Raw genomic sequence first — 24,841 nt, 5'->3', positions numbered from 1 at the left:
TAACTTTTCTTGGTTAGTACATAAAACATTGAAATTTTATACCATATTGGGTTTACTATATTGTAATTAAAAATTTTATACATTATTTCAATTTAAAAATTGATCTTTAACACAGGTAAAAGTGATTTTTAAAAAATGTACATCTTTAAGTGTGACTGCAGTGAACTTATACTGACATTTCTAATGCATATCTAGGTATTAAATATTCTTAATGAAAACCTTTTAAATGGCATTTTAAAATTTATGAACTTTGTTTTCATTATTATTTTAGACTTCAGGTTTTATTGTTATGTCTACAGTTTTTTGTTTTTTTAACTCTCTGGAACCCTTTATTTAAACCAACCGTTGTGAGGGTGTTCAGTGTATAAGACACCAAAAAGTAAAACTTTTCTGGTTAAAGTTGGAGTATATACCCAGCTTGACTTTCTTTGTGCCTGTTGGTAGTGAAATATGACTTGTCTTAGTGGAACTAGTATGGGATTTCAAAATAAGATCTTTTTGTGCAATAGTAGGTTTTATGTAAATAAATTATGGAATTAATTGGTTTTAATCTTTAGTCCATTTATCCCATTCCTTTTCTGTCTTTATTTTCAGATATCTATGTATGTATCTCTGTAATAATATATTTAAAGAATTTTAAAATTACATATAATTTTACATATAATTACATATAATTTTAAAATTATGACAATTCTGTCATTTTTTTAGTATCATAATTTAATAAATGAAACATCAATTGATTGGAGTCTTAGATGTATACTTTCACTTAATCTGTGCTTATTTCGATAAAGGAATAAACAAAAACTCTTGTTTGAATTTTTCAGAGTTAAAAGTCTATTTTTTTTTCAATCTTGCAGTGTCTGTGACGTAATTCTGGAAACTATTTTCATTATATAGTGTTTTGGAGGTTTATAAGTGTATGGTTTGGATCCATTCGAGTTCCATGAAACTCCTCAGAAAGTGCTGCAGGCAGGCACAGTAGCTCATGCCTGTAATTTCAGTACTTTGGGAGGCAGAGGCGGGCAGATCACCTGAGGTCAGGAGTTGGAGACCAGCCTGGCCAACATGGTGAAACCCAATGTTACTAAAAATATCTGAGTATGGTGGGGCACACCTGTAATCCCAGCTGCTTGGGAGGCTCAGACACGAGAATCTCTTGAACCTGGGAGGCAGAGGTTGCCATGAGCTGAGATCACAGCATTGTATTTTAGCCTGGATGACAGAGCAAGACTGCCTCCAAAAAAAAAAAAAAAGGAAGTATTCCGTGGATGGGGTTTTGTGATTGGACCTCCAGTCCTCTGTACCTACGTCCTTTCACCAGAGTTACTTGGTTTTTATTTATTTTAACTACTACACTTAAAATTAACATTTTATGCCAGGCGCAGTGGCTCACGCCTGAAATCGCAGCACTTTGGGAGGCTGAGGCAGGTGGATTACCTGAGGTCAGGAGTTGGAGACCAGCCTGACCAACATGGATAAACCCCTTCTGTACTAAATGTACAAAATTAGCCAGGGATGGTGGCTCATGGCTCGAATCTAATCTCTAATCTACTTGGGAATCCCTTGAACCCAGGAGGCGGAGGTTTTGGTGAGCCAAGATCATGTCATTGCACTCTAACCTGGGCAACAAGAGTGAAACTCCATCTCAAAAAAAGAAAAGACAAATTAACATTTTAGGAAAGCGTTGTATGGGGTTTTTTTTTTTTTTTTTTTTTTTTTTTTTTTAAGTTTAAAACTGTTTTAAAACTCAAAAGCTGTATCCCTCATTTTGCATTTGAGAGAATTGAGACCCAGAAAGGGTTGAGTTACTTTATTTTTTAAATTTTGAAATATGTATACATTGTGAAATGACTATATTGAGCTAATTAATATGCATTATCCCACATTTTTCTGTGTGTGCTAACACTTAAAAATCTACTCTTAACAATTTTCAAGAATACATTGTTACTAACTGTAGTTACCAGCTTTTTAAATCTCTTGAATTTACTTTTGTCTAACTGAATTTATAGATCCTTAGACCAACATCTTCTCTCCATACTCCCTACACCCAGTGTCTTGTAACCACCAGCTCTACTCTCTACTGCTGTGTGTTCAGGTTTTTTAGATATCACATACAAGTGAAATAATGAGTTATTTTGTCTTTATGTGCCTGGCTTATTCCACTTAACACAATGCGCTTCACTTTCATCCAGGTTGACATAAATGACAGGATTTTCTTATTTTAAGACTTGAATAATATTTCATTTTGCATATATGCCACATTTTCTTTTCTTTTTTTTTTGGAAACAGAGTCTCACTCTGTTGCCCAGGCTGGAGTGCAGTGGTGCAATCTCAGCTTACTGCAACCTCCACCTCCCAGCTTCAAGTGATTCTTTTGCCTAAGCCTCCCGATAGCTGGGATTATAGGCCACATTTTCTTTATCCATTTATCTCTTAGTGGACACATAGTGTTGATTCCGTATCTTGGCTATTGTGAAGGGTTGAGTGACTTTAAAGATCAGAAAAATGTTGGCAGAGCCAAGGGTATATAGTTTTCAACTCCTAATTCTTTATTCTTTCTATCATATATAATAGTGCTTCTTGGTAGAAATTGAAAGGAAAAATTGATCTGATTGTCTACTTAATCCAAAACTTCACTTGAAATACGTTTTTTTCTTCTGCTGTTTAAGAAGCATATGTATTTTATTTTATTTGAAACAGTCTTGCTTTGTTGCCCAGGCTGGAGTGCAGTGGCTCCATCTCAGCTTACTGCAGCCTCTGCCTCCAGGGTTCAAGTGATTCTCCAGCTTCAGCCTTCTGAGTAGCTGGGACTACAGGCATACACCACCAAACTCAGCTAATTTTTGTATTTTTTTTAGTAGAGACAGGATTTCACCATGTTGGCCAGGCTGGTCTGGACTTATGACCACAGGTGATCTGCCCCTCTTGGCCTCCCAAAGTGCCGGGATTACAGGCATGAGCCAGTGTGCCCAGCTGAGAAGCATATATGTGACTAAATTAATGTGGCTATTATTTTGGGCAAGTTCTGGTTAATTGAGAATTCTATCTACTAAGCTGGTTAATTGAGATTTCATTATAATTAGATTTTGCTTAATAGAAGTTTTTATCGTTAATTATGTAAATCCTTTTCCATGGAATGGAAAACAGCTAATTATAATTTCATCTAATAGATTTTTGTTATGCAGCTATTTGTGCACATTTGGAATAGATATGTTCCAGAAAAGCTGATTATAAAGCCAGATTTTATATGTCAGGCTCAATTTTCACATTGATTTTTATTTTAAAATATAATTTGGGTTCCAGTGGAGTGCCAGGGGTGTGCTGCGCTCACTATCATTATGGAGTATATGTACTCCTTTTTAAAACTTCTCTTTTTTTAAGATCAGAATAATTCTGATTTCTTTAGGATCTACTGGAGAAGTAGGGTTAATATAATGGAATACCTTTAAAATACGTATATTGTTCTAGTGAACCTTAATAACATACTGATTTTAAAAGAAATTTACCTTTAGCAGATTTATTGTATTGTCTCAAATTTTTCAGATTTTTTTGAGATAAATATACAACAAACGATTTTTTATTCATATATCTACTTTGTTATAAACAGAAAGCCAGATAGGGCTTCATTATAATGCTCATGCAAATATAAAGTCGCTTAGAAATATTTTTATTTTTTAAGTAGTTATTATAGATCGAATAACTGAAGTGTTCAAGAATTCTGTGTAAACAAACAGAGCATATTTTATCCTACCACTGTAATAGGATCAACCACAACTGTCATTAGATTTTGGATGTGCCTTTATTGAATTTGAGGAAAGCTGGGTGGAGTTATAGCTAGTACTTGGGGGTCTGTGACCAGTATGGATCTGGTTTGTCATGTACCTATTATTGAAGAAAGAAAGAGAACCACTGGATTAAAATTAGAGGGGAAAGTTATTTATTTAGATTTGTGTCATTTTCTCATTTTAAACATTGGTATTTATACTTTGTCTCTTCTGCATTGGGGACTTTAAAACTTGAGAATACCTATTTATCTTTCAGTATCTTTTTGTTTTTTCGAGATGGGGTCTTGCTCTGTCGCCCAGGCTGGAGTGCAGTTGTGCCATCTTGGCTCACTGCAGCCTCCGCCTCCCGGGTTCAAGCGATTTTCCTGTCTCAGCCTTCTGAGTAGCTACTACAGGCGCCTGACACCAAACCTGGCTAATTTTTGTACTTTTAGTAGAGACGGGGGTTTCACCATATTGCCCAGGTTGGTCTCAAACTCCTGACCTTGTGATTCGCCTGCTTCAGCCTTTCAGAGTGCTGAGATTACAGGCATGAGCCACCGTGCGGGGCCTGTTATCTATTTTAAGTGTAGTTTTTCTTACAGCTACAATGTTTCCTTCTTCATTTGTATTTTACCAAGTCATTGTTCCAGTGGTTTCAAAAGGATGGAGTATGTTTCTCTCTTTATGTGACTGTCCTGTGGGAAAAAATGTTTTCTATATTAATTGAAATTAGCTTCATTTTCTAGAGAAGAAACTATAATGTAACACTTTCCTGTTTATATATATATATTTTTTGAGACAATTTCACTCTGTCACTCAGGCTGCAGTGCAACAGCATCATGATCTCAGCTCATGATCTCAGCTCGCTGCAACCTCTGCCTCCCTGTTTAAGCGATTCTCCTGCCTCAGCCTCCTGAGTAGCTGGGATTACAGGCACCTGCCTCTGTGCCCAGCTAATTTTTGTATTTTTTAGTAGAGACGGGGTTTCACCCTGTTGGCCAGGTTCATCTCAAACTCCTGACCTCAAATGTTCTGCCCACCTCTGCCTTCCAAAGTACTGGGATTAGAGGTGTGAGCCACTGTGCCCAGCCTTGTAAAATGTATCTTGAATAATGGTTCTAAATATTACTATGATCAAAATAAAATAGTTTTTTAAACAATGACCAGAATGCCTACTACATTTCTATATGATGATCCAATAAGGAGAGAGAAGGGAAAAATGTAAAGGGCCTTAGAGTGTTAACTCACTGATACCACCCTCCCAAAACACGCATACCTTTTTGAAGGCAATATTGCCATCTATTGGCTTTTCAGAACATTGCTATTGAAAGCAAAAAGCAAAATTTTTTCCGAAGTTAAAGGTATTAATGAGAGAGGAAGACAGTATTACCGTATTTTGTTCTTTTGTGTTTTATGTGCCCTAAAACACTGAATTAATTAATGGTAAATGCTTGGTTTATTTTGATCTGGGAGAAGGTGGTCCTTATCTGGAGTATCCTCCTGATGTAGATGAGTGCAAGGAGCTTTGGGGATTCCAGGTAACAAAGAGGATCTTCTGAGAATCACTAGACAAGATTGGAACCATGGTATTAAAAAATAAAATACCAGTAATAGATGAAATATAATAAATAATATGATTAAACAAGCTTTAGGAAAGGAAAACTCATTTAGATCACTGACTTTTAACTGTAAGTTCAAGATTAAAGTGTTCTCCCTTCAGCCTTCATGGAGTAGTCTGCATTTTTGAGTATATAAAGTAGAAATAATTCCCCCCTCCTCCTGTTGGAGGAATCTCACCCAAAACCTTACTGCTGAATACTTATACATCTGAATTCCAAGCCTTAATCTTTCTTCTGATCTCCTAACCTTTTTGTTTATTGGAAATCTCTACCCAGGTGATTTGGGTACCCAAAATTAAACCTTGTTACAACACCTATCTGTTACATTCCCCAGAAAAAATGTCTACTCCTTTTTCTTTATTTCCTGTTTTAGTTAAAAGTACCCAATCACCTTCTGATACAGACCACTGTAAATAGAATTTTATTGGTTTTCCTGCCCTCTGTTTTTTCTCACTTATGTTCTTCTCTCCTGCCATTGCAGCCCCCCAGAGAAAAGCAATGTTGAACTATTTGTGGTTCCTTAAACTTGCTGTGCTCTTGAATGCTTTTGTGAATCTAAGTAAGCTGTTCCTTTTGTATGTAATTATACTTCCCACCTGAGTTTGACAAAAATTTTTTTTTCTTTCAGTGTGCAATTCAGGCCTTACCTCCTTTGAAATCTGTCCTGAATCCCACAGGCATCATTGGGCACATCTTCTTTTATGTGTTCAGAGTATATTATTCATTCTATGTACTATTTATAGTACATGATTATAATTTATATTACTACCTTTTTTTTTTTTTTTAAGACAGAGTCTTGCTCTGTCACCTAGGCTGGAGCAGTGGTGACATCTTGGCTCACTGCAGCCTCCACCTGCCAGGTCAACCAGTCCTCTCACCTGAGCCTCCTGAAAGGACTACAGGTGTGTGCTACCATGCCTGGCTAATCTTTGTATTTTTAGTAGAGATGGGGTTTCACCATGTTGGCTAGGCTGGTCTCAAACTCCTGACCTCAAGTGATCCACCCGCCTCAGCCTCTCAAAGTGTTGGGTTTGCAGATGTAAGCCACTGCACCCAGCTTACCGACATACTTTAATGCTCTAAACAACTGTAAGTGTGGATTTTTGTTTCTTTAACCATCTGGTAGTGCTTAGTTAGCACAGGGCCTGCTCAGAGTTTCAATAAATAGTTGTTTATAAAGAAAGGAAAAGGAAGGAACAAAGTTAACTAACATTTGTATACATCACTTTATTATACATAGTTTTCTTTCATAAGAATTATTTTAAAAGAAAGCTTTTTGAAATGGATAATGTCGGTATCATTATTCTTATGTACATTTTCAAGATAAAGAAACAGAAGTTTGGAAGACTTAAGTGCATGTGCAAGATCACACAACCAGTAAGTAGTGGAGCTCAGGATCTTTTGACAGAAAGATTACTTTTCTTATATGGGAATGCTTCTCTGGTAAGACTCTGAATACAGCCTTGCTTACCTAGAAGTATCTTCCAGGTGGAGAACTCTAGGGGCCTCTCAAGTCTGCTTTAGAGGTACCATTAGGCTGGTGACAATTTTTAGAGTTTTTTTGTAGTTAAGGGTCTGTTGAATTTTGCTTTTTGCCTTTTCATCCTCCAAATACAATATTTTATTTTTGACAAATGAGGTATGCGATAGTTTTAAATTTTAAGGAGTTTGAAAGCTCTTGAAATGTCTAATGAGAAATCTATAAACAAAAATATATTAATGCAGCAAATATTTTTAAATTACCTGTAATTTTTCACATGAGAGTTTTTTGTTTTTGTTTTTTTTGGAGACGCAGTCTTGCTCTGTCACCCAGGCTGGAGTGCAGTGGCATGATCTCAGCTCACTGCAACCCCTGCCTCCCATGTTCAAGCAATTCTCCTATCTCAGCCTTCTGAGTAGCTGGGACTACAGGCACCTGCCACCATGCCGGGCTAATATTTGTATTTTTAGTAGAGACGAGGTTTCACTGTATTGGTCAGGCTGGTTTCAAACTCCTGACCTCAGGTGATCTGCCCCCCTCAGCCTCCCAAAGTGCTGGGATTACAGGTGTGAGCCACTGTGCCAAGCCTGACTTTAAATTTTAGTACTTTGTTAGTCACATAAAGTTTAAGGAAAGACAAAAAGTGATTTTGTCTTCTAAGGTGTTACTTTCCTGGCAGACAAAGAAATAGTGTCTGCCTTCTTTTCAAAAATATTAAATGAGATTTACAAATGAAAGTATTTAGTAGAGGGCCTGGCCTTGGTGGCTCATGCCTGTAATCCTATCCTAGCATTTTGGGATGCCACGGTTTGAGGATTCCTTGAGCCCAGGATTCAAGTCCAGCCTGGGTCAGCATAGTGAGACCACTATTTTTTTTTTAAAAAGTAGAAATTTAAATGCACAATATTTAACGTTGAGACCATTATTTTTGGTTTAGTTTTTTGCCATCTAATAACAGCTTATTGAAGTTAATAATTTTGTTTTTCTAATTTAATGGCAGAAGGACTATGTTTGTGTTTTCCTGGATTATTGAGTTTATTGCTTGGAATTGATCTTTATGGAAATAAAACTGCACTTTGGGAGGCAGAGGCAGGCAAATCACCTGAGGTCAGGAGTTCGAAACCAGCCTGACCAACACAGAGAAACCCTGTCTCTACTAAAAATATAAAATTGGCCGGGTGTGGTGGTGCATGCCTATAATCCCAGCTACTTGGGAGGCTGAGGCAGGAGAATCTTTTGAAACTGGGAGGCAGAGGTTACGGTGAGGCAAGATTGTGCCATTGCACTCCAGTCTGGACAACAAGAGTGAAACTCTGTCTCAAAAATCGTTTCATTTTTAGATTTTTCTTTTTTGTGTATATACATTTATTTGATAACACCTAAGAACTTGACTATATGTTTTTCAGTCCTGTTTCTTTTTCAGTGAGAGTTAATTTGCTTTTTGTACAAATATGGGTATAGACACACCACAAGAATGTAATTTGTTTTTTAATCCATGAAAGAAATACCATCATGTATGTAGTGTCACATCAGTTTGCTGCTGCTTTGTGTGATCTAAACAAGATCATCTCTATCATGTTGGTAATGGGTAGCAAATCTTAGAGAGCAAGTTTGAAATACTCATTTTTGAGGATTATGGTTTTTTGTTGTTGTTGTTGTTGTTGTTGTTTTTGAGACAGAGTCTCTTGCTCTGTTGCCCAGACTGCAGTGCAGTGGCGCAATCTAGGTTCCCTGCAACTTCTGCCACCTGGGTTCAAGCAATTCTTGTGCCTCAGTCTCCTAAGTAGCTAGGATTATAGGCGCATGCCACCACGCCTGGCTAATTTTGTGTCTTTTTAGTAGAGATGGGGTTTTACCATGTTAGCCACAATGGTCTCGATCTCTTGGAATTGAGCTTTATGGAAATAAACTGCATTTCCAACTCGATCTCAGGGTTTCACCCTGTTAGCCAGGTGATCCACCCGCCTCAGTCTCCCAAAGTCCTGGGATTACAGGCATGAGCCACCACGCCTGGCTGGATTTTCTTTCATTTGTCTATCTTTAGATAATGTATTTTCATATTACAATGTGCTTTAACTTTCCTAGAATTTAAATTTTCTGGAGCCAAAACATAGTTTCAGTCTCTGTTACTTTTGTCTTTACATTTGTAAATGGTTAATGAGATTTAATATTAGCATCCTAATCATAACACGGATTTTTTCGATAGTATCCTATATTATTGAATTGAATGAGAGTAAATCATCATACATTTTTTCTTGTCTTTAGTAATGGTCATTTTCATTTTCTTTTGTCAGTGTTACCTTTTAAAAGCTCTAAAAAATGCTTTATTAAAAATGTTTAAAATACAATTAAAGCACCACTAATGTCTTTAAAGTTTTCTTGCCAGCTCTGTTCTCTCCCTGGGTTTATCCCCTTTCTCTGGAAAATGAACATTTGCTCTCCTCCCTTAGGGAACTGAAGGTTCAGTGTGGTTGGAACAAAAACGAAATGATAATGGATTTTATAAGCCTTGTGTAGATACTCTTTAGATGGAAGCAGTGTGTACTATAGGCCTAACATATTCATGTTTTATTTCATACTATCACTTTGACTGCATTTTGGAAAGTGGCTTGGCCTTGTAAGTCTGAAAGCAAGGGCAATCACTTAGGAAAGCTGTTATAGTAAATCCAAATCGGATGATTATAGCTAGAACCAAGGAACAGGCATAGGTACTGGAAAGACAGATTAATTATATCATAAGGATGTAGAATTGTAAGAACTTGATGGTTGAATGTGTTGTGAGATACATCCCTGCCTCTACCACCTACCGTAAGCTTTCTGCTTAATCAACTGGATGAGTGATTTGTTGGTTAGGATAGTCTAAACTTTTGTAACAGAACCACAAAAGTTAGTGGTTTAAAGAATGAGAAGTTTATATCTGTATTTCTCACTTAATAATCTTGAGTGGTGGCTGGGCATAGTGGCTCACACCTGTAATCCCAGCACTTTGGGAGGCTAAGGCAGGGACAGGTCACCTGAGGTCAGAAGTTCAAGACCAGCCTGGCCAACATGGTGAAACCTCATCTTTACTAAAAATACAAAAATTAGCTGGGTGTGGTGGCATGCACCTGTAATCTCAGCTACTTAGGAGGCTGAGGCAGGAGAATTGCTTGAATCCAGGAGCTAGAGATTGCAGTGAGCTGAGATTGCACCACTGCATTCCAGCCTAGAGGACAAGAACAAAACTCTGTCTCAAAAAAAATGAATAAAAGAAAATTTTTGAGTGGTTGCTGCTTACCTCAGTGCACAATTAAGAATATTTAATCATATCATCAGGTCAGATGGTGACTGCTTCATACAGTTATCCAGAGAAGCAAATTGGAAGATCTGCCATCTTCTATACATGCCTTCCAAGGCTGATGCCAGAAATGAGAAAAGAGGAGGGAGGACAGTAATGAGCCAGGCCTAGAAATAGCACTTATCACTTGTGCTGTTGTTCCGTTGGAGAGCACTTGGTCCTGTGACCACACCTAACTGCAACAAGGATGGGAAATGTAGTGGAGCTGGACAGCTGCCACAGAAGGGAGGAAGAACAGATTTTTAGAGGACAGCTATGAATTTCTGTCACGAATAGTGAGGCTGTTTGCTGAGACAGTAAAGAAGAACAGAGATGCAGTTTGTAGCAAAAGGTAATAATGTAGGTACTTAGGACTTCTAAATTTGCTTGTGTAGTAAGTATGGGCAAGTAAGACAGTTGATTTTAGTAAGATGACAGCATCAGTTAGGAAAAAATTGGATTTGTTTCTCTATAGCACTGTGATGATAGAATTTTAAAATTGTTTTTCTTGGAAGATACCTAAAGGAGGAAAACAGCTCAAATAGAAAGGCAGGGGGAAAGAGCATGAGAGAAAAGATTGCATTTATTGTTATGTAGTTATGGTATATAAAAACATTAATAGTTAGACAATGCACGTGTAGGGTAAGGAATTTAAAATAACTAAGTGCTACAAAGCAAATAAAGACTATAGTGCCAGAGTAGTGGTGGTAGTGGCCAACTGGGTAATTTTCGCTAGAGTAGTTATGATAGACATCTTTTAGGAAGTAAATTGGAGCTAAGACCTGAGTGATGAGAAAGGGAGAACTTAATGAAGACCTGGGCCAAGAACATTCCAAGTACAAAGGAGAAGGAACTCAGTACAGCCTGGAAACAGACTTGGGAGGTTTAAGGTCAAAAAGCTGCCCAGTGTAATAGGAGGTAAGTGTATATAACAGCCTCATCAACTGAAGTAAAGTCTAAATTATATTTGATTACATTGGGAAATCACTGGGCAGTTTTAAGCAAGTAGGTGATACCTACTTTTATGCTTAATAAAAAAACTGAAAAGAAGTTAAGGGTAGCCAGGCATGGTGGCATGTGCATGTAATCCAAGCTACTCGGGAGGCTGAGGCAGGAGAATCACTTGAATCCAGGAGGCAGAGGTTGCAGTGAGCCAACATCATGCCGCTGCATTCCATTCAGGGCCACAGAGCAAGACTCTGCCTCAAAAACAAACAAACAAACAAAAAATGGTAGGGAGGATTAGAGATGGAGGCAGGGAAACCAGTTATGATATTGTTGTGGTCATACCAGTGAAAAGAATAATGACTTGGATTAGGTATTTGGATTGGGGATCTATTTTGGATGTAGAATTGACAGAAGTTGTTTGGAAATTTGAGGGAAAGAGGAATCAAGAATGACACCTGGATTTTTGACATCAAAAGCTGGGTAGGTGTTAAAAAATATATCCCACATTTCTTTTGTAGGTTTGGTAGATTTTTCTGCAATGGATTGTGAAAGTCATAGAGATGATATGGCATTTTGTGTATATGATGAATTTAGTTAACTGAAGACTCTGTCTTAAAACACTATAAATTATAGTATAAAATAAGTGCATGGGAGGCTTGCCTTCAAGCAAGAAGTACAGACTTTATCATATGATATTGGAAAAATGAAGCATTTTAGAGCGAGTTTATGTATTTCGTTTTATATGATTTTTTTTCCCCCACTTAGAATGGTCTTTAACACAGGCACCAACTCTGCTTTATATATTTTAACTGAAATTATCCAGATCCCCCAAATACTTCAAGGATCTAGGATTTTGTTCTCTTTTTCTATACGTATATAGACCAATAGGAGGTTGAAACATGTGCCAGAAAAGTTGCATACTCCTTATTGCAGCGCTTGGTTTGTTATGGATAGAGTGCAGTTTATCAGGCCTTAAGGTAGGGAAGGCCATAACCATATCTCATCTTCCCTGCCCTCCATCTCTGGAATTCCTGGGATTGTTTTTTGTTTGTTTGTTTTGAGATAGAGTCTGGGCTCACTGTAACCTCTGCCTCAGCCTCCTCATTAGCTGGTATTATAGGTGCGCGCCACCACGCTGGGCAAATTTTTGTATTTTTAGTAGAGGTGGGGTTTCACCGTCTTGGCTGGGCTGGTCTTGAACTCCTGACCTTGTGATCCATCTACTTGGGCCTCCCAAAGTGCTGGGATTACAGGCATGAGCCACCACACTGGCCTTCCTGGGATTGTTTAGAGGCAAAGTATTAGAATCTATCAGTGAACAGATACTCTTTGATTTCTACTCTATTGATACGTCCTTGAATGTAAAAATAATTTTTAGAGGGTGGTCCTAAAAGTATGTATCAGTCTGAATATTTGTTCACTTCATAAATGAAAGAATTTCCATAATTTTGAAATTATATTAGTGTTTTAAAATTCAACTTCCTAGGTTAAATTTTACAGTTGAATGTTTTCTTTCAGTCTTTGCCTAGTTCTTATTTCTTGTCTAAAACAGAAACTATGCATTTGGAAAGGCCATTAATTAGTATACATTAAATATTTTTCTGTACAGTTAGAAATATATTTCATGTGGTTTTGTGTTTAATTATTTTTGAAAATTTACTATTTTCACTTCTACATAATTAAAAATTGTAGCAGTTAATAAAAATTAGTTTTTTTTTAAGATTCTATTTTTTTTGGAGCTTTAAATTAAGTCTGTTTACTGTATATTATAGTTTTAACTGCTAAGATGACTGCTAAATATTGCCTAGAATTTGATATACAATATGTAAAATTATCTCTTATTTAGATATTCCTTTTTAGTCACCTGAATTTGTGTAGTTTCTCTTCAACATACTTTTAATTTTTAAGATGTTTTAAAAATTACAAGACACGGGGAGGGATAACATGGGGAGAAATGCCAGATACAGGTGACAGGGGGATGGAGGCAGGAAACCACATTGCTATGTATGTACCTGTGCAACAATCCTGCACGATCTGCACATGTACCCCAGAACCTAAAGTGCAATAAAATAATATATATATATTTTTAAAAACACTAAAAATATTTTTTAAAATAAAATAAAAATTAACTATTTGCAGATAGAGTTATATAAATTTAAACATTTCCTTGAACCTAGTTATCCACTTGTGCTCATAGATCCTTAATGTGTTTGAGAAACTAGTTGTCATAATTTTTACAAATTGCATTGTCCCACTCAGTTAATCATGTGCCATCTAAAGTTGGAGGCCATATACATTAAGGTGCCTGACCTATCCCCAGCATTGTTCTGGGCTTTGTGTGTGGGCTTCATAATAAAAAATGTTATAAGGTCCTTTTACTTTCTGGGAAAATACAAAATAGGGAGTTCAAGACAGTGATAAATACAATGTAAATTTAAGAATGTGAAGATGAATACATTATTAATAGAGATTAGACTTTATGAATATGCATTTTTCACTATGTTGTAAAAGAAGTATAGCACTTTAATGTGAAAAACAGGGAAAGCACTTCATTAAAAGGAGGTAAAGCAGCCAGGTGCGGTGGCTCATGCCTGTTATCCCAGCACTTTAGGAGGCCGAAGTGGGCAGATCACAAGGTCAGGAGTTTGAGACCAGTCTGACCAACATGGGGAAACCCGTCTCTACTAAAAGTACAAAAATTAGCTGGGCGTGGTGGCGTGTGCCTGTAATCCTAGCTTCTCAAGAGGCTGAGACAGGAGAATCACTCGAACCCGGGAGGCGGAGGTTGCAGTGAGCCGAGATCATACCACTGCACTCCAGCTTTGGTGACTCGAGCGAGACTCTGTCTCAAAAAAGGGGGGGAAAAGGATATAAAGCATAAAGAGGTGAGCATAGTTTTTAAGAATAATTAAGTTCAGTTTAGCTAGAGTAGCTAAAATTTAAAAGACTTGCTTATTATGTGAAGATGAGTGATTCCAATAAACAAGCAAAAATCACTGAGAAAAGTACATTAATAATGTTAGAAAAACCTAATCTCAATTTACGATTAAAAATATGCATCTTAGACATCTTCGTTTTGCAATTTTTACCAAAGTCAAACATTTTTTTCTAGCTGTGGAATACTGTTAACTAGAGTCCTGTCCATGGTAATACTATAATGCCTGGATTGATAGTTTTGTAATACTAGTGCTTAAATTATTTGAAGAAATTTGGCTGGATGGGACTAGGGAAGGCCAGATCTTATGCTGCCTGGAACTGCAGATATATAGGTGGCAAGAGGGAATTGCTTTCTAAATTGTATGCTCCTTTTCCTTAACAAGACTGGTTCAGGACCAAGCCAAACTTAGGAAAATGGGCTTGGAATACAGCCTTTCTGGGAAATTTGCTATGGCTTTTGAGTCCTTGTGATTTGGAAAACATCTGGATATAAAGAGATGTTTACAGTTGATCTGAATACATATGTGAACTCCCCGAAGTAAGTAGCTACAGATCAGCCAAAGAACCTCCTCTGACTATTTAGGATTCGCTTCATGCATGTCAATCAGATAGAATTGTGACCATTTTCTGAGGCTGAACACTTTGCCAGAGAATTTGTGCTGTGATAGTCAAACCTGACCCTGATGACTAAATAATCTCTTCTGTGGCAAATAAAGAGGTAGCAGTATGTATATGTCCTCTTTTCAGAATGTGATAAAGGGATTATCTGATAAAGTATCATACTTTGCAGAGTAGACCACAAGTACTACATAGTCTGCATTTCTATGCTTTTTTCTATTCACATACCACAATAGGTATGTGATTCAGTGAAAAATGGCCAAAAATATGATCAATTGAAAACTTTTTTTAGGTGGTCTCCATTTGAACGAGATCTTGTCATCCATTAGTAATTTGGTCAGATCCAGTCAACTCTCTTTAAATCAGTTAATCCCATTAAAGGTTTTTATGGAAAGGAAAACAGTATTCAACAGTTGGGTTGATACTAAAGCTTTGCTTTGACCAAATTACAGTTAATACTAGCCAACTACTTTTTATTTTTATCTTCATATATTAAGGGAATTATTCAGTTACACAGGTTGCCCTCACACACATTTTATGATCATATAATAGATGACTTTGGATGTCTGTATTTTTTAGTAGGCAGATGAAAGTGTTTTTAGTTCTAATTACTGTATGAGGATAGCTTTAATAAACAAAATAAGAGATTTCCTAAGAGAATCTCTTATTCCCACAAATACTAACTCTAAAGACTGCTTTCTGTGTTTTTTAGTCGGCCATATACTAACAAGGTAATTACTTTATGGTACCGTCCACCTGAACTGCTACTGGGAGAAGAACGATACACACCGGCTATTGATGTATGGAGCTGTGGGTAAGATAGCCTTATTGACTGGTTTATTTTACTTGAAACTTTTGGTAGTGAATTAAAATAGATCATTTGGTAATGATGGATATTTTTTTCATTAGCTGTATCCTTGGTGAACTCTTCACTAAAAAACCTATATTTCAAGCAAATCAGGAACTTGCACAACTAGAATTAATAAGGTAAGCTGCTGATTATAATATTGGTGGGAGTTGGGAGAGTGTCATAATCCATAGGAAACTTAAACTGTCTCAAGCTTGTCTTTTCAGGAAGAGAATAACATGGTTCTCTGGAGGGCTAATGATTGCTAAATGGAGGACAAACTGAAATGTAGGCACTTTGATACTTGTTCCAGTGAAATTAAGGATCTTAAAGCCCCTGGGTGTGTGTGTGTGTTTGTGTATGTGTACGTGTGTGCATGCATGCATGCATGCATGTGTGTGTCTTTTTTAAATAGAACGACTTAAAGTCTAAAAGATAAGACTGGCAAGGAAGAGTAAATATAAGGTAGGAGAGAATGAACTCTCTCTCTCTCTCTCTCTCTCTCTCTCTCTCTATATATATATATATATATATATGTAGCTTTTAATTATGACAGAAGGAAAAATTAATGTTTTAGGACATTGTTAAAAAATACTGTGAAACACACGTATATTCTTATGTGTATTTATATGTGTCTATATATGTGTGTATACACACTAAAGGAAAAATTAATGTTTTAGGACATTGTTAAAAAATACTGTAAAACACACGTATATTCTTATGCGTATTAATATGTGTCTATATATGTGTGTATACACACTAAAATACATGCATATACCCCCTAGCATATGTCTTCATTATTTGGAGCCTATCATAGGACCTAGTTCATAAGCAATTACTCATATGTTTTAGTCACTTTTCTCTTTATCTTATATTTCATTTTATTTTTTTGAGACAGAGTCTCGCTCTGTCACCCAGGCTGGAGTGCAGTGTCATGATCTTCACTCACTGCAACCTCTGCCTCCCAGGTTCAAGCAATTCTCTTGCCTCAGCCTCACTAGTAGCTGGGATTACAGGCACCCGCCACCATGCCTGGCTAATTTTTGTATTTTTAGTAGAGAGGGGTTTTTACCATGTTGACCAGGCTGGTCTCAAACTTCTGACCTCAGGTAATCCGCCCACCTCGTCCTCCCAAAGTGCTGTGATTACAGGTGTCAGCCACCACACCCAGCCCATCTTATATTAAAATAATTTTAATTTAAAAAGCGGGCTTCAGTTTCATATGTAATAATGTCAGTGTGCAACTTATAAGATTTCCATGAAAGTATCAAAATATAGATGAAGTTTTTTAGGAAAGATGTTGGTAGGACGCACAGATTTACAGAATTTTACTTTCCCACTTGAACAAAATGAACATAAAGCAACAAATAGTAACCAGAGAAGGACCTCAACATCATCTCATAAACAGACAAATTTAATCAAACTAAAAATCTTCCTATTGCTCTTTTTGTTGGTTAGGCAAGGTTTTTACTACAGGGTACAGCAGGGAATGACGAGTGCCCCAGTTAGAGCCTACTTCTTCTCTGGGGATAACTTGTCTATAATCAGAAGTACCCAAGCCAGAAACTAGCACTGCTTCAACTCCAAAGCAGCTAGTTGCCTCCCCTTAAAATGGAAGCATAGAACTAATTATGTCCAGACTTCACTGAGGGTATCCAAGCACAGAACTTTTAATAAAATCACAAAAAGGAGAAGGGAAGTGAGGGTGTTCACCTGCAACATAGAAAAGCTTTATCGTACCTCTGTTTTTAGGTTTTTTTTTTCCTTTTTTTTTTTTTTTTTCCTGCCTAGGCTGGAATGCAATGGGGCAGTATTCATGGCTCACTGCAGCCTCAACCTCCTGGAGCTAAACAATCCTCCTGCCTCAGCCTTCCAAGTAGGTGGGACCACAGACATGTACCACCACGCCAGGTGACTTTTGTTCTTTTTTTGTAGAGATGGGATCTTCCTATGTTTCCCAGGCTAGTCTCCAACTCTTGGGCTCAAGTGATCATCTTGTCTCAGCCTCCCAAAATGTGTCTTACCTTTTTAATTGTGTGACAGACAAGTAAAAAAGGTTAGGAAGAACTAATACTCTTGGAAAAAAGAAATATGCCTTTCAGTGCTAATTGGGCATTTATAAAAGTTAGTTATATACTTAGTAGAAAAACTCCAAAACATCGAAGTAATATAGGCTAGGTTCTTTAAAATAGAATAAAACTAGAAATTAATATAAAAATGGAAACAACACAGTCTTTCAGCTATCTAAAAAATTTACATACACTAAAAAATCTTGTATTAAAGAGAAATCAAACTTTAAAAAACAAAGGTGTTCAATCTTTTGGGTTCCCTGGACCATATAGGAAGACGAATAGTTGTCTTGGGCCACACATAAAATACAATAACACTAACGATAGCTGAAGGGCTTAAAAAAAAAAAACACCTCATAATATTTTAAGAAAGTATGAATTTGTGTTGGGCTGCATTCAGAGCCATCCTGGGCTGCATGTTGGACAAGCTTGCTTTAGAACGTCTAGGTTTAAAAAGACTGATTAGTATAAAGTGACTTTTGTCCATAGACGACCCCTGTGCTTAGGAGAAAATCACAACCTTAATAAGAAAAGGAAAGGAAATGAGTTAAGCATTCTACAGACAAACTAGACAAAAGCTGCAAAATAAATCGAGGGAATAAAAGTGACTTATAATAAGTAAAATGTAGAAATTGAGAAGAAATCTAGGATCTGATCTTGGGTTTATTCACACACGTATGCAATATAAATTAATCCACTAGTTTAACTTCATATGAAAAGAGAGTATAAAGAAACTAAATGACTCAGTGTGGTGGCTCATGCCTGTAATCCCAGCATTTTGAGAGGCCGAGGGAAGGTCAGTTGAGCCCAGGAGTTTGAGACCAGCCTGAGCAACATAGTGAGACCTTGTCTCTACAAATTAAAACAAACAAAAACAACAAATCGTCTAGTCATGGGAGCATGAGTCTGTGGTCCATGCTACTCAGGAAGCTGAGGTGAGAGGATTGCTTGAGCCTAGAAAGTCGAGACTGCATTGAGCTGATGGCACCACTGTGTTCCAGCCTGGGTGACAGAGTGAGACCCTATCTCCAAAACAAAACAAAACAAAAACCAGTCCCAGTATTTTCTTTGATAAATTATTGCACATCTTTTAGAAACCAATGATTGTAATGTTCTTTAAACATTCCAGAATATAAGAATAATGCAGTAGAAGCTTTCTTAGTCTTCTCTTGAACAGTCTTACTAGATTAATTGATGCTCTTTATTCCCTTTGTAAAGAAAAACTGGTTTGATAACATGGCAAGCTGAACTAGTAAGACTGTGTATTTATCCCACGAGTTGAAGAGTGTGCTGAGGTTGTTAGTTTTCAATTTTTATGTTAACTTTTTATTATTATAATTACATAGTTTAATTAAGCATAGATACCGTGCTTTACAAAAACTTTAAGACATTGCTCTCTAGGGGTGGACAAGTAACTGTGTAACTTAAAAAGTCATAAAAATCTAAGATGTGGCATTAGATTGCTTTGAAAGTATGTTTAATTTCTAGATTTATTTAAAGAAATCAAAACTAAAAATACTTGATGATGTATTATGGGTGTGGTTTGTACAAGATTGCTAATACAGAATTCCATTTGGTGAATCCTGTGTTCAAAGAGAAAGCCTTGGCCTTTGTCAGAAGATTGGGAAACAAATGTAAAATTTGTTAAAATAAAATGTTTAAATTATGTATCTGTGTATCTTTTTTTTTTTTTAAACGATTCCTTCTAACCCCTTTTTTTTTTTTTTTTTTTTTTAATTTAACCAGCCAACTCCTGGTTCTGATTGTATTGCATACTAGGGCTTCTATTAATGATAGTTAACATGTATTTAGTTTATGTACAATATGAGCATTATTCTTAGAGTTTCACTTGAATTATCTCAGTTAAGCTTCCTAACAACCCTGTGTTTTCTGTTTGTAGTTAAGGAAAGTAAACCTTAAAGAGATGAATAATTTGTCCGGGGTCATAGAACTAGCAAGTATTAAAACTGAGATTTAAACACTGCTAGATGATACCTTAGAATCTAAACTTGTAACCATTACTCCAAACTACAGGCCAGGCGTGGTGGCTCAAACCTGTAATCCCAGCACTTTGGGAGGCTGAGATGGGTGGATCACTTGAGCCCAGGAGTTCAAGACCAGACTGGGCAACATAACAAAACCCCACCTCTACTGAAAACACAAAAATTAGACGGATATGGTGGCACACACCTGTAATCCCAGCTACTTGGGAGGCTGAGGCATGAGAATCTCTTGAACCTGGGAGGCAGAGGTTGCAGTGAGCTAACATCACACCACTGTACTCCAGCCTGGGTGACAGAGCAAGACTTAGTCTCAAAAAAAAATAATAATAATAAATAAATAAATAAATAGCATAGGAAGGAAACTATCTGGAATCTTTTCTTTTACAAAGTCATGTGACACAAATACCAGTACTTGACAAAAAAGCATGAAAAATTTTATAAGATATTACCAAGGTGGGAGGATCACTTGAGGTTAGGAGTTCGAGAACAAGCTGGGCCAACATGGTGATACCCCCGTCTCTACTAAAAATACAAAAAATTAGGCTGGGCATGGTGACTTACTCCTGTAATCTCGACACTTTGGGAGGCCAAGAGGGGAGGATCACTTGAGGCAAGGAGTTCAAGACCAGTTTGGCCAACATGGTGAAACCCTGTCTCTACTAAAAATACAAAACTAGCCAGATGTGGTGTTATGTGCCTGTAGTTCCAGCTCCTCAGGAGGCTAAGGCACGAGAATTGCTTGAACCCAGGAGGTTACAATGAGTTGAGATTACTCCACTGCACTCCAGCCTGGGCGAAAGAGTGAGACTCCATCTCAAAAAAAAACAAAAAGAAAAATTTTATAAGATATTAATCCAAGAATTCTGAGGGGGGTATTAGCAAATAGCATCCAGCTTTTTATCAAAAAGTTAACTTGCAGAAAATGATGGGAGGTAAGATGATATAGAGGGTCAAGGAATGTATCTCCCATAAAGTGTCATTTGAGCAGAGAGATCTGAATGATGTGAAGAAATGGCAAAGTAATAAAGACTCTGAGTGTATTTGGTTTATTTTAGGAATATGTTCTCAGTGACCCATATGGGGGCAAAGCTTGGTTTATCTATTTTATAGCATACTGTACAGTTGATAAAAAGGTAATAGTTGGTCAGACTCAGTGGCTCATGCCACTGAGGAAGAAGTAAATGCTTCCTTTGTAAAGAAATGGAAAAACAATATGAAAACAGTTACAGAAGGCTATATTGAGATTGATCCCATTTAGGTAAAACAAAAGACTCAAATTGTTCATCTGAATATGGACTTTCTCGAGAAGACTAGGGAGGACAAATTTTTATTTTCTGGTTTATTTCAGCCTTTTTGTTGTTGTTCTTAAGATATTTATAATTTTATAAAGAGATTCACCGGGCACAGTGGCTTACACCTGTAATCTCAGCACTTTGGGAAGCCAAGGCTGTGGATCACTAGAGCCCAGGAGTTCAAGATCAGCCTGGGCAACGTGGCCAAACGCTGTCTCTACAAAAACTACGAAAGTCAGCTGGGTGTGGTAGCACACAACTGTAGTCCGAACTACTTGGGAGGCTGCAGTATGAGGATCATTTGAACCCAGAGAGGTTGAGGTTGCAGTGAGCTATGATCGCACCAGTGTGCTTTAATCTGGGCAACTGAGCAAGACCTTGCCTCAAAAAGAAAACAGTAAACAAAAAATAAGATGCTTCAATTTTGATTTCATAACATTAATTCCTTTTTAAACATGAAGAGAATGAAAGGAAGTTTCTGATAAACAAGTCTGAGTATAATGAGGCAACAGAGTATACTGAAAAGGTGTGTGGGCTTTAGAATCTTACAGACTTGGGTTCCAATGCCAGCTCAGCTACTCTGCTCTTATGATTTAGGATAAATCCCATGTGCTCCAAGTTTATTTCTTCAAAAGTAAAAGAGTACTAATACATGCTTAGGTTTGTAAGAATTAAATGTTTAAGTTAGTTTTCAGTACATATTTCTTCCCTCACCTTATTTGCAGTAATGCTAGGTTGTTTCTCTAATCTATAGGCTCAGGAATGATGAGATCTACTGTCAGTATTGTACAAATACATGTAAAACTGATCAAGAGTGGTAACATTAATCAGAATTCGCTTTAAATGGCTTTACACCATAGTGATTGAGTTACTTTATTTATAATTTGCTTTGTTCCAGAAAGTATTTTAGGCAGATTACAAACATTTCATAATAGAAGTGGCATAGGTTAAAAAGTGATGGAGGAGCTGGCCCTGGTGGCTCACACCTGTAATCCCAGCAGTTTGGGAGGCTGAGGTAGGCAGATTACTTGAAGTTAGGAGTTCAAGACCAGCCTGGCCAACGTGGTGAACCTGTCCCCACCCCCCCACCCCGCCATCTCTACAAAAATACAAAATTAGCCTGGCATGGTAGCTGGCATCTGTAATCCCAGTTGCTTGGGAGGCTGAGGCAGCAGAATCTGTTGAACCCAGAAGGTGGAGGTTGCAGTGAGCCACGATTGCATCACTGCACTGGAGCCTGGGTGACAGTGTGAGACTCTGTCTCAAACAAAACAGAAAGTGATGGAGGAAGACATTGGAAAACACATGGGGACAAAATGGGATGAATGAAGGCAGAAATCTCTGTGTAGCCATATATACATATACATATATATTTTTTTAAACATGAGGGTTAACGTTTTTAACTCTGCTTTCTAACAGTCAGCTAAAGAGCCTTTATATCACAGTGTACATTGCTTATGAGATAAGAAGGATTATAATCAGTGAAGACAGTAGATTAGAATTAAATGAATCCTCCTTTTCTCTGACCCTCTGCCACCCCATCCAGTACACACAAAGCCTCAGGCCTAGGTGGTTTACATAGGTGAAGTTTTTTAAACTTTAAAGGAATAGATTTTGGTTGTTCCAGAAGACAGGAAAAGAAGGAAACTTCCTTTTGAAAAAAATAAAGCATGTATACCTTCATAAACCAATACCATAAAATTCTGTAGAGTTTGTGCTTCTCAAACTTTTTGGTATCAGAACTTCTTTATACTCAAATTATTGAAGATTCCAGGAGTTTTCGTTGATTCTCATTATATCTATTGAGATTTACCACATTAGAAATTAAAGATATTTATGAATTCATTTTAATATGTTAACGTTTTAAAGTCTATTAAGTATAGTTTCTAAAATAAAAGTTGTTGGAATGAGTGGCACTGTTTTGCATTTTTACAGATCTTTTAATGACTGGTTTAGTAGACATGACACTTGTATCCTCATATCTGCAATGTGCTGCTTTCAGTAGCCTTTTTTGGGTAATGGTGCATATTAGAAACCATAAAAATTAGATGATTGGTAGTTTCTAACAGGTTAGTTGTAATGTGTAATCTGAAACCATATGAAGGAATATTTTATACCGTACTATATTGAAATCCATTGTTCTGTCTTGCACTTTGAATGGATCTTTTATCTGTGATAATTTTGTGACATTATGCATTAGTCATTTGAAAAATGCTGGTACACTGAATTGAACAGATCTTCCAAATGTAACCTTTTATTATATAATTCGTACTACCACTGATCTCATCAGAAAAGCTTTTCAGTATTGTGAAGCTGTTAAGCGCACGGTGGAGGATATAAGTTTTCCAATATTCTAATTTCTCTAGAAAGTTCAAATTTTATAACTGATAATAAATACTGTTGTCTTCCTTCAAATGACAAGCTGACTTTGTTCCTGTTTGAGAAAATGTCTGGAAAATATCCACGTTTGAATGACTATAGTTCGTTACTTGTCTTTGCTGGTAAAAATAGTGGTCCATGAAAAAAGCAGCTATGTCAGCTTGCAAGTAGAATCGTTACACAGGTGCATCTCCTCAAGATAACTACCATACTTTTTTGTACAGTAGAAGTGCTGATGAGTATTTCCCATTTCATCACAGAGAATATTAAAGAGATACATACTCAAATGTCAGAATTAAATGCCATTAATAATTTGTACTGCTTCAACAAGTATATTCTTTTTTTGAGATAGAGTCTTGCTCTGTCACCCAGGCTAGAGTGCGGTGGTATGATCTCAGCTCACTGCAGCCGTCACCTCGGGGGTTCAAGCAATTCTCTTGCCTTAGTCTCCTGAGTAGCTGGGACTCCAGGTGCACACCACCACACCCAGCTAATTTTTGTAGTTTTAGTAGAGACGGTTTTGCCATGTTGGCCAGGTTGGTCTGGAACTCCTGACCTCAGGTGATCTGCCCACCTTGGTCTCCCAAGTGCTGGAATTACAGGCATGAGCCACTGTGTCATGCCTAACAAGTGCATTCTTAAGTGAAACTAGCTTTTCCTCCCATCCTGAAATTTGCATGATAATGAAGAGTACGTCCTGCTAATATAGTTTGTTGCCACTAAGTTGAATCATTTTAAGGTGGTGGTAGTTGGTTTTGTGCCATTCGTGCAAATCAACACATTGAAAAAGGCAAATAATGGCTTAGTAGTAACTTTGACTTGCCAGACCTTGAGGTGTCTAGGGGGCACTCATCGGTCTTTGGACCCCATTTGCTGTGTATCAGTCTCACATACAAATACTGATGAACAACATCTAACTTAACAAGTAGAAAATATAGCATTACATTGAAATAATAGTACTTTTATTGGGCTCAGCTGATATTCTTCCTTTGAATACAGTGATGAATATGTATTAGGAAATCTCTTAATCTAATTTACGTTAGTGGCCCGGTGAGAAAATGCAGATGATGATTATCATAGAAGTTCTAAAAAATAAAACTGATAAACTAAAGCACTTTTAGAATGTACAGGACACGGAAATTAAAACCCATAGTAGAGATGAATAAATGAATGTTTCCTTAACAGGAAGTATGTGTGAATTTGTAGGTATGTATGTGAGTATATTTCTCTTATATGTTTCTCAGATCAGAAGGCATCGTTCTCCCCAGAACTAAACAATGAATGTGCTCCCATTAAAATCAGAAAATAAACTTACCCAATGTTGTGTACTGTCATTATCATTTTAACATTGTTTAGGAACATAATATACCATAAAGATACATTCGAAAAAATACAGATGAATTTAACATGGGTTTTCTGATTTATATATCTGAAATGCCTCAAAGAAACAACTACTAAAACTGGTAGGAACCCTATGATCTTAGATGGCTACCTATTATTAAAGTTTTGTATGTGGCCAGGAATGATGACTCACACCTGTAATCCTAGCACTTGGGGAGGCTAAGA

At 36.9% G+C, this 24,841-nt stretch overlaps 1 protein-coding gene across 2 annotated transcripts in view; it reads left to right on the top strand.

Annotated features, from left to right (window-relative positions):
- Positions 1 to 24,841, top strand: part of CDK13 (cyclin dependent kinase 13) — a 121,600-nt gene that overhangs the window by 73,194 nt on the left and 23,565 nt on the right. For both annotated transcript variants that reach the window (XM_039462077.2, XM_039462078.2), the window contains exons 8-9: positions 15,398 to 15,499; positions 15,595 to 15,672. In XM_039462077.2, the coding sequence (XP_039318011.1) occupies positions 15,398 to 15,499; positions 15,595 to 15,672 (180 nt within the window). The remainder of the gene's footprint in view (positions 1 to 15,397; positions 15,500 to 15,594; positions 15,673 to 24,841) is intronic.

Source organism: Saimiri boliviensis, chromosome 10 (genome assembly GCF_048565385.1).
Source record: "Saimiri boliviensis isolate mSaiBol1 chromosome 10, mSaiBol1.pri, whole genome shotgun sequence".
In the NCBI taxonomy this organism is placed as follows: Eukaryota; Metazoa; Chordata; class Mammalia; order Primates; family Cebidae; genus Saimiri; species Saimiri boliviensis.
This window is presented reverse-complemented; position numbering and strand designations above follow the sequence as displayed.